At 40.4% G+C, this 13,484-nt stretch overlaps 1 protein-coding gene across 3 annotated transcripts in view; it reads left to right on the plus strand.

The window, feature by feature from the left end:
- NRXN3 (neurexin 3) overlaps window positions 1–13,211 on the plus strand; it is a 748,840-nt gene extending 735,629 nt beyond the window's left edge. For 2 of the 3 annotated variants that reach the window (XM_082275286.1, XM_082275285.1), the window contains one exon: window positions 9,802–13,211. In XM_082275286.1, the coding sequence (XP_082131412.1) occupies window positions 9,802–10,103 (302 nt within the window). In that variant the 3' untranslated portion in view covers window positions 10,104–13,211. Of the gene's footprint in view, window positions 1–9,180 lie in introns of all 3 variants that reach the window. The other variant, XM_082275287.1, reaches the window with a different exon arrangement.
- The last annotated feature ends 273 nt before the right edge of the window (window positions 13,212–13,484 follow it).

Below are 13,484 nucleotides of genomic sequence, written 5' to 3' on the forward strand. Positions count from 1 at the left end.
TGTTTTTCTTTACATCGTTCTTAAAGACATTGGCTGTATGTTTGGGGTCCTTTTTTTGTGCTGCAGAATACATTTGGAGCCAATCACACAGCTCTCTGGTAGTAGTATGGCATAATGGAGAAATACAGTCAGGTCCATAAATATTGGGACCTCGACACCATTCTAATCTTTTTGGCTCTATACACCACCACAATGGATTTGAAATTAAACAAGATGTGCTTTAACTGCAGACTTTCAGCTTTAATTTGAGTATATTTACATCCAAATCAGGTGAAAGGTGTAGGCATTACAACAGTTTGTATCTGTGCCTCCCACTTTTTAAGGGACCAAAAGTAATGGGACAGATTAACAATCATAAATCCAACTTTCACTTTTTAATACTTGGATGCAAATCCTTTGCAGTCAATAACAGCCTGAAGTCTGGAACACATAGACATCACCAGATGCTGGGTTTCATCCCTGGTGATGCTCTGCCAGGCCTCTACTGCAACTGTCTTCAGTTCCTGCTTGTTCTTGGGGCATTTTCCCTTCAGTTTTGTCTTCACCAAGTGAAATGCATGCTCAATCAGATTCAGGTCAGGTGATTGACTTGGCCATTGCATAACATTCCACTTCTTTCCCTTTAAAAAACTCTTTGGTTGCTTTCGCAGTATGCTTCGGGTCATTGTCCATCTGCACTGTGAAGCGCCGTCCAATGAGTTCTGAAGCATTTGGCTGAATATGAGCAGATAATATTGCCCAAAACACTTCAGAATTCATCCTGCTGCTTTTGTCAGCAGTCACATCATCAATAAATGCAAAAGAGCCAGTTCCATTGGCAGCCATACATGCCCACGCCATGACACTACCACCACCATGCTTCACTGATGAGGTGGTATGCTTTGGATCATGAGCAGTTCCTTTCCTTCTCCATACTCTTCTCTTCCCATCACTCTGTTACAAGTTGATCTTGGTCTCATCTGTCCATAGGATGTTGTTCCAAAACTGTGAAGGCTTTTTTAGATGTTGTTTGGCAAACTCTAATCTGGCCTTCCTGTTTTTTAGGCTCACCAATGGTTTACATCTTGTGGTGAACCCTCTATATTCACTCTGGTGAAGTCTTCTCTTGATTGTTGACTTTGACACACATACACCTACCTCCTGGAGAGTGTTGTTGATCTGTCCAACTGCTGTGAAGGGTGTTTTCTTCACCAGGGAAAGAATTCTTCGGTCATCCACCACAGTGTTTTCCGTGGTCTTCCGGGTCTTTTGGTGTTGCTGAGCTCACCGGTGCGTTCTTTCTTTTTAAGGATGTTCTAAACAGTTGATTTGGCTACACCTAATGTTTTTGCTATCTCTCTGATGGGTTTGTTTTGTTTTTTCTGCCTAATGATGACTTGCTTCACTGCTAGTGACAGCTCTTTAGATCTCATATTGAGAGTTTACAGCAACAGATTCCAAATGCAAATAGCACACTTGAAATTAACTCTGGACCTTTTATCTGCTCCTTGTAAATGGGATAATGAGGGAATAACACACACCTGGCCATGAAACAGCTGAGCAGCCAATTGTCCCATTACTTTTGGTCCCTTAAAAAAAGTGTGAGGCACATATACAAACTGTTGTAATTCCTGATTTGGATGTAAATACCCTCAAATTAAAGCTGAAAGTCTGCAGTTAAAGCACATTGTGTTGGTTTCATTTCAAATCCATTGTGGTGAGGTATAGAGCCAAAAAGATTAGAATTGTGTCGATGTCCCAATATTTATGGACCTGACTATTTATGGACCTGACTGTATCTGCCTGTATTTCTCAGCATTGAAGACACCATCGATCCTGACCAAATCCTGACCATTGATCCTGACCAAACTCCATTTGCAAAACTGCAGCCCCCAAACTTGTAGGGAACCTCCACCATGCTTCACTGTTGCCTACAAATGCTCATTATCGTGCTGCTCTTCAGCCCTTCGGCGAACAAACTGCCTCCTGCTACAGCCAAATATTTCAGATTTTAACTCATCAGTCCAGAGCACCTGCTGCCATTTTTCTGCTCCCCAGTTCCTATGTTTCCGTGCATAGTATAGTCCTTAGCCTTGTTTCCACATCAGAGGTATGGATTTTTGTCTGCAAATCATCCATGAAAACCACTTCTGGCCAGACTTCTCTATTCCACTGGTTTCCTCCAGTTCTGTGCTGATGGCACTGCTGGACATCTTCGGATGTGGAAGAGAAGTGAGCATGATATGTCTTTCATCTGCTGAATTAAGTTTCCTTGGCCAGCCACTGTGTCTACAGTCCTTAACGTTGCCCAATCAATGTTTTTTCTGTATTAGGATAACAATTTCAAACATACAGCAAATGTCATCAAGAACCATCTTCAGTGTAAAGAACATGTCCCGGAAGTGATAGTTTGGCCCCCACAGAGCACTGATCTCAACATCATGGGACTCTGTCTGGGATTACATGAAGAATCAGAAGGATCTGGGGCAGTTGACATCCACAGATGATTTATGGTTAGTTCTCTAAAACGTTTGGAACAACTTAGCTGCAGAGTTCCTTCAAAAACTGTGTACAAGTGTACCTAGAAGAATTGATGCTGGTTTGAAGTCAAGTGGTAGTCACACCAAATATTGATTTGATTTAGATTTTTCTTCTGTTCACTCACTTTGCATTTTGTAAATTGCTAAACAATTAAAATATATATTTTTGAAAGCATGTCTTACTTTACAGCTTTTCTGCACAGTACTATAGTTACCCAGAGGTTTGAATTCCGTGAAATTAGTTATTCCTTTTAGAATGTCACAAATATAGTTACCCCAATTTGAAGTCATGATTAGTTACTCCAATTTAAATGCCATAAATATAGCTACCCCAATTGGAATTCCATCAATATATTCATGACCTTGAAATTGAAGTTACTGGTTAATGCCCAACTGCGACATCTTAAATGTGCAATTAACCCTTGCAGTACAGGCACAGCTGGGCTTCAAGTTTATTTGTGGCATTCCACTTAGGTATTTAAAAAGTGGTAACTGTATTTATATTTAAATTTGGTTACATTTTGTGGCATTCAACCTGGATTAACTATATTGGTAATATGGGATAACTATTTTCATAACATTCTGTGTAACTCTACATTTAGCATGAAATGCATTACAGCAGATAATGTTTGACAGTTGTGCCCAGTTTTCCCATGGCAACAAGTAAACTGATTGATTATTTGTATTAAAAGACCCTTTAAAAAGACTTGCATAGGGATCTAAATTCGATACACTTCCTGTAACGGTAATTTTCAGCACGCACCAATTTTGGTAAAAACTATAGGTCCACTAAGAGAAGTTTGGAGTGGCCTTGCTTAGACTCAATGGGAATTCATTATGCAATGCAAATATTGCATAGGCACAATGTTCTATACATCTTCTTCATGGATCCACTTGGGGAATGCAGTGAGAAAGAGCTAATGACAGGATAGCATAGGGAGCCCATGGACTTTTGTTACAGTCAGCATTGTTGAATTATGAGTTTTCAGAGTTATTAGCAGCCTCAACTCTAAATCCTATATAAGTCAGAATCTTATAATTACAAACAGAGTTAAATTCTCTATGCTGACCATAGCAACCAGACATCATTTTTTTAATAGGAGGTGGTAAAGGAAACATTTCATTAGTTGCCATAAACTATAGAGAACTTCTCTCCTCCAGGAGGTCTGGTGTTTATTGAATTATGCGGTATAGGGAATTCTAGGCCACTGTTGAGATCTGGGCTGGATGTGCCGTGTGCCATTGTTGGGATCTGGGCTGTACATGTCGTGTGCTTTTGTTGAGATCTGGGCTTCATGTGCCATTGTTGGGATCAGGGTTGTATGTGCCACATGCAATTGTTGGGATCTCGGTTGTGTGTGCTGTGTGCCATTGTTGGGATCTGGGATGTATATACCGTGTGCCTTTGTTGAGATCTGGGCTGAATGTGCCATGTGCCTTTGTTGAGATCTGGGCTGTATGTGCCATTTGCCATTGTTGGGATCCGGGCTGCACGTGCCACATGTCATTGTTGGGATCTGAGCTGTGTGTGCCATTGTTGGGATCTTGGCACATTCAGCATAGATCTCAACATATGTAGCCCATGTGCCTTTGTTGGGATCTGGGCTGCCCGTGCTATATGCCATTGTTGGGATCTGGGCTATACGTGCCGTGTAAATGGTTAACAGGCAGAATGAGGGTTGTGACGTTTTAATATTTGTGGAATGTGCAGTGTGTGGCATCCAATTGTTTAAAATTAGCCACTGACCCAGATTGCACGAGGGAGCCCTGAGGGGACATCTCTGGATGAAGAAGCCCCAGGTAATGCGCTCACTGACATTGTGTGGAGGAGGGAAACGTCTGCAGATTATGGCTGTGAGTCCTCTGTTCACCATTTGTGGAATCTCAAGACAGGGGCCCCTGGTGACAAAGGAGCTGGCACTTTACCAAGAATGTGTTAATGATGCAAAGCTTTAATAGAGATGGGGAATATCTCAGTATGTCTCTGGTGCTCTGTAATGGCAGCTGGTGGGTACATTTGATTAAAGGCTCCTGTGTCCATGGCTGACCCCTCTGTCCTGTGAATGAAAGCAGCATTTATACAAAATTAAACCAGCCAATTTACTGCCTCTTGTTAACTACTTTCTGCATCATTTTCTACTTTTTAGGGCCTATTTACATCTATGTGCGCCCCCAGAAAGAATATTTATGATTGCTTCAGCACTCTGTTGGCTGACAGCTGCAGTTTTGCTGTGTTTTCAGTGAGGTGCAAGGAAGAACTGAGGCTATTTTCTCAGCATTCGTATCTTACACTACACAATCCTTTTGCTGCCCCTATCTGAAAAAGTAGTTTTTATAAAAAGCTCCAAACCCAAAATAATACTGTTATGTGCAGTGCTGACATACAAATGTAGTAACCAATGGTAATCAGATTTATTATTTTTACTTGTCTGATTATAGTAAGCTATGAATGGGTGAACTGCCACAGGTTGCCACGCTGACATTGTGGATTTATTGAATTAGGCCTTTGGTTATTGGCTGGCTTGCCAGTTTTATTATAAAGCTGCTTTCCAGCTATACTGTGCCAGGCCTATACACACAAGCAGCATCATATCTCGACTGATGATGCAGGGACAGTTATTCTTTACAAACTTCTCCAAAAGGAGTTTGCAGATTGCTAGTTCAGTACACCCTTTCGATTGCAGGATTTGGGGGATCTTTCAGCTCCCCTACAAGACAATGGACCATGTTGCTGGAACTATCAAAATTGTAGTGCATGGGATCCCTGAAAATCGCAGGTGATATCTTAGAACAGAAGAGAGTTTCTCAGCACTGTAGAGCCATGCCGCTTGTCTGATGAGCTCAGCTCCGTAACAGACCATCAAGCAGCAGGATTATAGGATTACAGAGCATTAGATGAGCTGTCAGCACCACAGTGTATATCAGACATTCTCTGCAGAGGTAGCAGCTACAAAAACCGTACGATAAAATCCTTCCCACCCAGAACCCGGTGGCAGGCAGTACGTGGGCTACTAGAAGCTATGACGGAGAAAGAGGCTCAATTAAAAACAGCTACTTTGCAGCTGATGAATAGCAAGACAAAAGGGCTTCCTTAATAAGTGCACAGATCAACGATGTGCAGCTAGCCACGGCACAAAATGTTTCAAGATGATGACCAATTGCTTGCCGTGGGTGACTAAACACATCTTAAGCTTATTAAGCAAAGCGCAAACTGTCGGAAAACATCCAGCGATGTGGTGCTTGGTGCTGCTTTCATTCACCTACCTCCTTTTCTCTTTCCTCGCTGCCTCCCTCCCCAAGCTTGCTGGAGTTTTATTCTTTATTTTTTGTATACTTTCCCTAAATGCAACTTTAAGCATGCATCGACATCCTGCAGCCAAAAACTGACCCACTGTCGATATAAACCAATATATTTTCATTTTTTTCTTCTCCTGTTTATTTGTCATGCACAAACAGACAGCACTTCTGTGTGATCCATAGTTTAATCCTCACCCCCCCTCCCTCCCCTCCCCCATTGGTTTGGATTCCAGAAATTACGCATTAAAAGGTGCAGCTTAAAACTACATTCATACATCTGATCATTAACTTTGATTGGTCAGAAAAGCCACTGGTTGGTGTACAGCTAAACGATATTGCAGGATATACAGGTCAATTCAATAAAGCAGTGCAAATTAAACAGCGAGAGCAGTAACCCATAGCAATCAGGTTTCATATCAATGAAGGATTAAGTCTGGCTGCTATAGGTAACTGCAAATTGCACATCCTAATTAAATAAGCCAATAGATGGACACACAAGGGCACTTCCAAGAGTTAGGTTGCACTGAACGCAACATGCCCATAAAAAGCAACACCAAGAAATCCAGGTGGACAAGCTCCGCACCAACGCAGTCTGTGTGTGCATCATTTGGAAAACTGTGTTAGCATTCCTTATGTTCTGGCATCAAAGGACTTTCTCCCTTGTGAGATGAGAATGTTTTCCTACCTCCCCTTGTGGTTTTAATCTGTCGGTGTAACTCTTCTCCAATATAATGTCCTTTATTTGATGCTTGGTCTGTTTCAAAAATTCTGCCCTTCCCTGCTTTTAAATTGAGCTGCGAAAAATATGCTGTCATTTTTTTTTTTTTTTAAATTCTAACACATTCTATCTAGGAACAACTTTAGCTGCCTCGACTCAGTGATCCGTGCTGTGTTAGGACCATAGTGGGTGTGCCAGGTGTCAATCCAATAAGAGTCCTCCATTGCTTCACACACCTTTCTCTCTGACCCGCAGCTAAAATTGTTCCAAGGATGAGCCAACATCTTGAACCTAAAGCCCCGTCTGCTGTGAACTGGTTTCGCTCTGCTATTCATGTTAACCTCGCTCTCATATTTTTCACTTCTATAATTTTTTTAGTAGAAGAAAAAAAAAACTTTTTGGGTTGTTTTTTTTTTTTTATTTTTTAAGATAATGCTGTCTAATATTTTTCTTGCTTTTGTTTGATGTGGATCTTGCTCATTTTGGGTGGGTGATTAAAAAAAGGTGAAGGAGATTTGCATGACGAACAAGTTGCAGTTTAGGGTTTGTAATATCTGTCAGTGTTTAGACTGCTTTTTCTTTTTCTAGATGGGCATGCAAATGTTCATTTTGTTTTTTTTTTTTCTTTTAATTTTTTTTTTGTTCTGTATATTGCCTGTCCCTTCCTTACAGCCAGAAGCTCAAAAGCTGCTAGATCACTACGTAACGCCTTATCATGGACATGGCAACTGACTCACACCCTCGGCCTACTCATTCTCATCCAATGTCTAGTGTCCTCATAGATTTGACCTCTCCCAGTACCCTTACTTTTCACCCCTCCCCCTCCTCTCACCCTCTTTATTCCATCCATTAGATGTTTATATTTTCCCCCAAAACAATCAACTCCTTATAGATATGACAATTTTATATTCAGTTAAAAAAAATTACAAATCTAGTATGACTAGGCACAAAAATCTCCCAGTTGGGAGCGTTATTCCAGCATTCAACCTTCTGTCCAACAAAAAGTAACAACGAGATTTAGTTCACTTTGCTCTATTTATTTATTTTTCCATTAAGATTAAATAAATACTAACAAGATCAAATTATTAAAAAAATTTAAATAAATTGTTACACAGAGAATTCGAGCCACAGAGAAAAGAGTCGTGTGTGATCAAGTTACGGTGCAGGAGTTTCTCTTTGTGTTTTTGTGCTGTGAGTCCTGTGTTTGTCACCTTACTTGTGTCATTTGTCTTTAAAACAAAAAACAAGTATAGCTAAATGATGACTCCAGATTATATTAAAAAAAAAAAAAAAAAAAATCATCTGATTTCATTTTTGGTTAAAGTATTAGGAAAACAAATGAGAAGAATGTATCGATTTGACATTCTTATACAACTTTGTTCTGTAAACTTTTTTTTTACATGCCAAAAAACATGCGGGCAATATGTGGATGTAAGTCAACTGAACAGTAATGTATTTTTTTTTTTTTACTTCTGATCTTCCATTTTTTTATTTTTTTTTTTTTTTGTCCCGTGGTATTTTTGGTTCTCATTTTTACACTCTTTGGTTGGGGATCTTTAATTTTCCTTCTTTTCAGTTTCTACTTTGTTTCTTAAGTTACAGTTTTGTTTCTGAGCTTTTGTATTATTATTTCTTTGTGGTATTCTTTTATTCAAATATGTGATTTATTTGCATTTGCTGTGCTTTTATTTCAGAGATTTCTTTATTTTCTGTTAATATTTTCATTTTCGGGGGGGGGGGGGATTTTTCTACATTGTGTCATTTTTTTTTTCTCATTTTATCATGATTGTAAAATGTCCATGTTTTTAAGAAAATAAATAAATAAAACCATAAAATTAGCCAAGAATTAGTACAGATGTTATGTAGGTGATAATTTAGATGAGGCAAAGATCACAAGGACAGGACACAACACAGGCACAATGTAGGTAGCTTATCAATGTATTACTACAGCAGAGACTAGGCAGATAATCTAAGTATGGGGCAATATGTAGGTGGCTGAATGATGTATTGGGGATGTGGAAGAGAACACAAGGCTAGGGCACAATTTAGTTAGATGATCAATGTATTACTAAGGCAGGACAAGGCAGAGATTACAAGGATGGGGTACAATGTAGGTATCTGATTCATATAATATTACAGCTAAGGACAAGGCAAAGAAGGACAGTGCACCAAGGAGGGGGTCACAATGTAGGCAGGGGATTGTTGTATCGCTACCCTGGAGAATGAGTGAAGACAATGTTCGTAGCTGATTGGTGTATTTTTACAGTTTAGAATTAGGCAGGTAATACAAGCATGTAGTACAATCTCTGCCATGCTGTACACTTGATTTGACATACATTGTCTTAGTTGGGTCATTGTAGAACTTCAGAAAAGGACCTGCAGGATGAAAACCAAAGCTCTTCATAAATAAAACGTGTTTAGGTTAAGATCAGGCAATGGTAGACTAGTAAGAAACTTGAAACAATAAAAAAATGGCTAGGGTTATTTGAGTAAAGGAACTGCTAGGCAAAGACGGTCTTATGAACATAGGTGGGATAAGGCATCAGACCATTAATCATCTATGCATGCTTAAAAACACTTGTGATGATACTTACTAATTATGTTTTTTCTATCTCTCCTTCCCTTTTGTTGTGTTTTTCTTTCTAGGAGGTGAATTAGTTATACCTGTCTTAGTAGAGGATCCCTTAGATATCCCTTCAATAGCTACACATACACCTTCCATCACTCTCCCCCCTACCTTCCGACCACTCCTCACCATATTTGAGACCACCAAAGATTCCCTGTCTGTGACCCCTGAGGCGGGGTTACCTTGCTTGTCGGACCAAGGCAGCGATGGTTGTGATGATGATGATGGCTTGGTGATATCGGGGTATGGCTCAGGGGAAACCTTTGACTCTAACCTGCCCCCTACCGATGACGAAGATTTTTACACCACCCTCTCCTTGGTAACAGATAAGAGCCTTTCCACATCATTCTTCGATGGTGGCTTCAAATCACAGGCGCCCAAATGGGGATCAAAGGACTTTAGACCTAACAAAGCCTCCGAACCTGGTAGGACTTCTACCACAAGTTTGCCCCCTGAGCTGATACACTCCACGTCTTCATCTGGGATGGTGCCCATGGTGCCAGCCGGCAAAATGAATAACCATGAGCTCAAACCCCAGCCCGATATAGTCTTGCTACCGTTGCCCACTGCCTACGAGCTAGACAGCACAAAGCTCAGGAGTCCGCTAATAACATCCCCCATGTTCCGTAATGTGCCCACAGCAAACCCTACGATGCCGGGAAGCAGACGGGTCCCGGGGGCTTCTGAGGTGGTCCGGGAGTCCAGCAGCACGACGGGAATGGTCGTCGGCATTGTGGCAGCCGCTGCTCTCTGCATCCTGATTCTCCTGTATGCCATGTACAAGTACAGAAACAGGGACGAGGGGTCCTACCAGGTGGACGAGACAAGGAATTACATCAGCAACTCCGCTCAGAGCAATGGGGCCCTTGTGAAGGAGAAACAACATAGCTCGAAGAGCGGCCACAAGAAGCAGAAAAATAAGGACAAGGAGTATTATGTGTAAAATAACACCGAGTATTCATATCTATGTAATCAAAGCAAATACAGATGTGAACTGACAAAACAAAATCAGCAAAGGCAAAATGTACATTGCCATTGATGTGTAGAAATATAATTATGTAAAGGGTAGAAGCAGCAAACGTCAAGAGTGAAAGCTGGAGCAGAAGCATCAGCATATGACAGAGAGCTGCTATCATTCTACCCTAAGCTGGACAATGCTAACTTTCTCCTCAACTGTAATATAAAGCACACTTAACTTTTTCTGTTTGCCAGCAATGGCAAAATAAAACATGAAAAACATGTACACAAACCAACGAACAAGAAAGTCTAGTGACCTCCAGCTATCAGTTCTAGGGCTCTCTTCTCGATCTGTGTGGACCCAGCTCAGAGCCCCTGTGATCTATCCTACCAACACTCTGAGAGAGCCTTAAAATACTAAAGTGAAAAAAAAAAAAGAACAAAAAAAAAAAAAAAGACTTGTATGTTATTTATTTCATTTTTATGTTTCTGGGAGCTTCATTTATTTTTTTTTTCTTGTAATTTATTTTTTCAAAGTCCTCCCATCTTTATTTATAAAAAACAAAAAAAAAAAAACAAAACACCACATGGCCAAAACACAGCCATGTACAGCCAAGGAACTGTAAACTTCATGTACAACAGCAGCCGTGTGCGCGTGTGCCTGTGTGTCGAATGTCTGTGGATGAAGATTGTTGCCATATAGAGAAATCACAGCGTGTTCTCTCTTCATATCAGGTTGTGGTGTCTATAGAACATATCGTTTTCAGTATGTTTATCTAAAACACATTGAATTGAAAAAAAAAAAACTTGTCAGAAAGGAGGATTGGCAAGGGTTGGGTCTGTTGTGAGATCTGGCCTGTGTCTTTAGTCATATAAAACTCTCACAAGGCTAAACATGCCAATGTGAAAGGGACGCCGCTGTCCTGTCTAGTTACAGCCAAACAACATCCGGAAAGGAGCCGGAAAAGGGAGAAAAGAAAAATTTGAGCATTAAAAGATTTTTCAAAAAACTTCCAAAAAAGGGAAGAATGTCAGAGACTTTCTTTTGCGTTCTGGTTTTGTGACTTCCTGCGATGCATGCAAAAAATAAAAAATTAAAAACTGCTCACAAAATAATGAGAACAAAACATTTCAGAACTGGTGGAAGAGAAAATAATTTATGAGCTTGGACAAACAACTTATGAGAGAAAGGTTTGCAAAGCCAAAATGTGTGGAGGAGGGAGTAACCATGTTCTTTTTCCATACAGTAACGTTCAATGTAGAATGTGATGTGAATTTGGACCCTGCCCACTCTGCCTTTATTCCAGGACTCCAGACAGATGAAGATGCTTTCGCAGATGAATTTAACAAAGAAAATAAAATGAATTTTATTACGAGTAGAATCTATATATATATACATATATAAATATGCAGAGATATTTATCAAAATGACTGGTATTTGTTTATTGGTAAAAAGAGAATTGTGTTTTAATGGAAAAATGTTGTCATTAACCCCCTCAGCATCAGCTGTGATACAGGTAAAAGGTCTGTTATAATTAGCGCTCTTTTCCCAGTCATCTTATCTTTAGTGGGGAGTGGGAGCGAGCGCAAAGATAATTGGTGAATATGTAAAAATAAAGTCAGTGTTCCTTTGAGAAGAGGTGGGTGAGAAACCAAGACCTGTTGGTGATCGGTGCCTGGCCTCTTTGCAATATCATAATTATAGTGGAAAACTAGTCTGGAGAGATACATGTCTATCAGGCCTCTTTAGATTACTGTACTCATGGATGAGGCTGAAAACGCTTCCATTGTGAATAAACCTTGTATTTATGCATAACGTCTATAGAATGTATGACGCTCCATGGATGGAGAGTGTGCAGACTGCACATACGGGGAACGGCATCCAACAAATAGCTTTGTTTTCTCTTAAATGCAGAATGCACTTTAAAAATGAATATGTATAAACCTTCTGAAGATGATTGGCTTCATCTCGCAGGAGGCAAACCTCCAGATTTCTTCTAGAAGCCACACAACCCATGCGTGGCTGCTTTTGGTTCCTCAGTCGAGCCGTAAAATGGCAACATGGCTGCTAAATAGCTCACAAGACAAATTGTGCCTTTTGTACCAAAATATAAAAGTGACCGCACCTTGAACGCCACAAAGCAATGACTTTAACCCTGTCCACTCCTGAAGGGGTTAATGACAAGGTAACGTACTAACCCTTTTACCTCCTGCCAGTGTGGGTGGTGGGAGGTTCAGAGAAGCTCAGAACGGTCCCTGGTGTCAGTGAACTGGTCCGCTCTTAGGACACTGTCATTTCCAGCTCTCTGTGGGGACAGTGCAAGATCGGTGTCACTTTAAATAATTTCACAGTCCACTGACCAGAAATACAATAGAGGTGAAATTCTATGTAGAAGGTCAGTGTCCTCTTTGTAAGCACAAGAGCTGACCAGTCACAGGGGGCACCTCTGACCATTTGTGGTCTCCAGTTGTCCTGCCAGTCTACTGGGAAGGAATACACAATATCAAAAGAACTTGTCAAGGAGGTAAAGGGGCTAATCGTACCAGATATATAAAATAAAAACGAAAGAGTATTTCTATTTAAAAATGTGTATTTTTGCTTTTCTGCTGTGATTTACATTCCTGTAACGTCTTTGGCCTGTACATGTGTAAGGAACGCTGCAATTCAGGGGCTCTCCAAGTGAGCTATATTGATTGTACACTGGCTGGTGCTATGTATGTAGCCTAGCTGTCATGTTTATGTGCAACAGTCCAGAAAGATGTCTTCTCCTCTCTGATAAAAGAGCTGTCTGGATATTTATTGACTTAATGCAACTGCAGAACCTTCTGCCTTAGTAGAAGATATAGAGTGTGATCTCAAGGAAGTTATAAGCCTTCACACATAACTGCAATAGGGTGAAGAAGTGACACCATCTCAGGCTCTGTGATAATTTAAAGAGTGTTAATCTGGACTCCTTAAGATATGAAGCGTGAGGGCACATACCGCCAGGAATAAGCAGGCACATCTTGTGCACCTAGCTCTGTATTATGAAAAAGGGGCGATAATGAAAGTCCTCCTCATTGCCGATTACATTACATAACATAACAAACAACAGCTACAGCATCAGCACCTACATTCTATCAATTCTTCCTCTGAAAAGACCATGATTGAAGGATTTCATTAATCACATTCAGGTACATTTATTCCAACATTTCAGGAAAATTACAGGAGAGGACAGGTGGGGCTGCTGTGGGAACACTTTTGCTTCCATTTTTAAACCAGCACATTTAACCCAACCTGGAAAATGCTTCCAGCACCAGTATTTCTGGGGCTTTTATAAAACATCCCTATAGTTATTGGGGCTATAAAAAGATGTAAATATGAATC

This window comes from Pelophylax lessonae (genome assembly GCF_965119305.1).
Source record: "Pelophylax lessonae genome assembly, chromosome: 13".
NCBI lineage: Eukaryota > Metazoa > Chordata > Amphibia > Anura > Ranidae > Pelophylax > Pelophylax lessonae.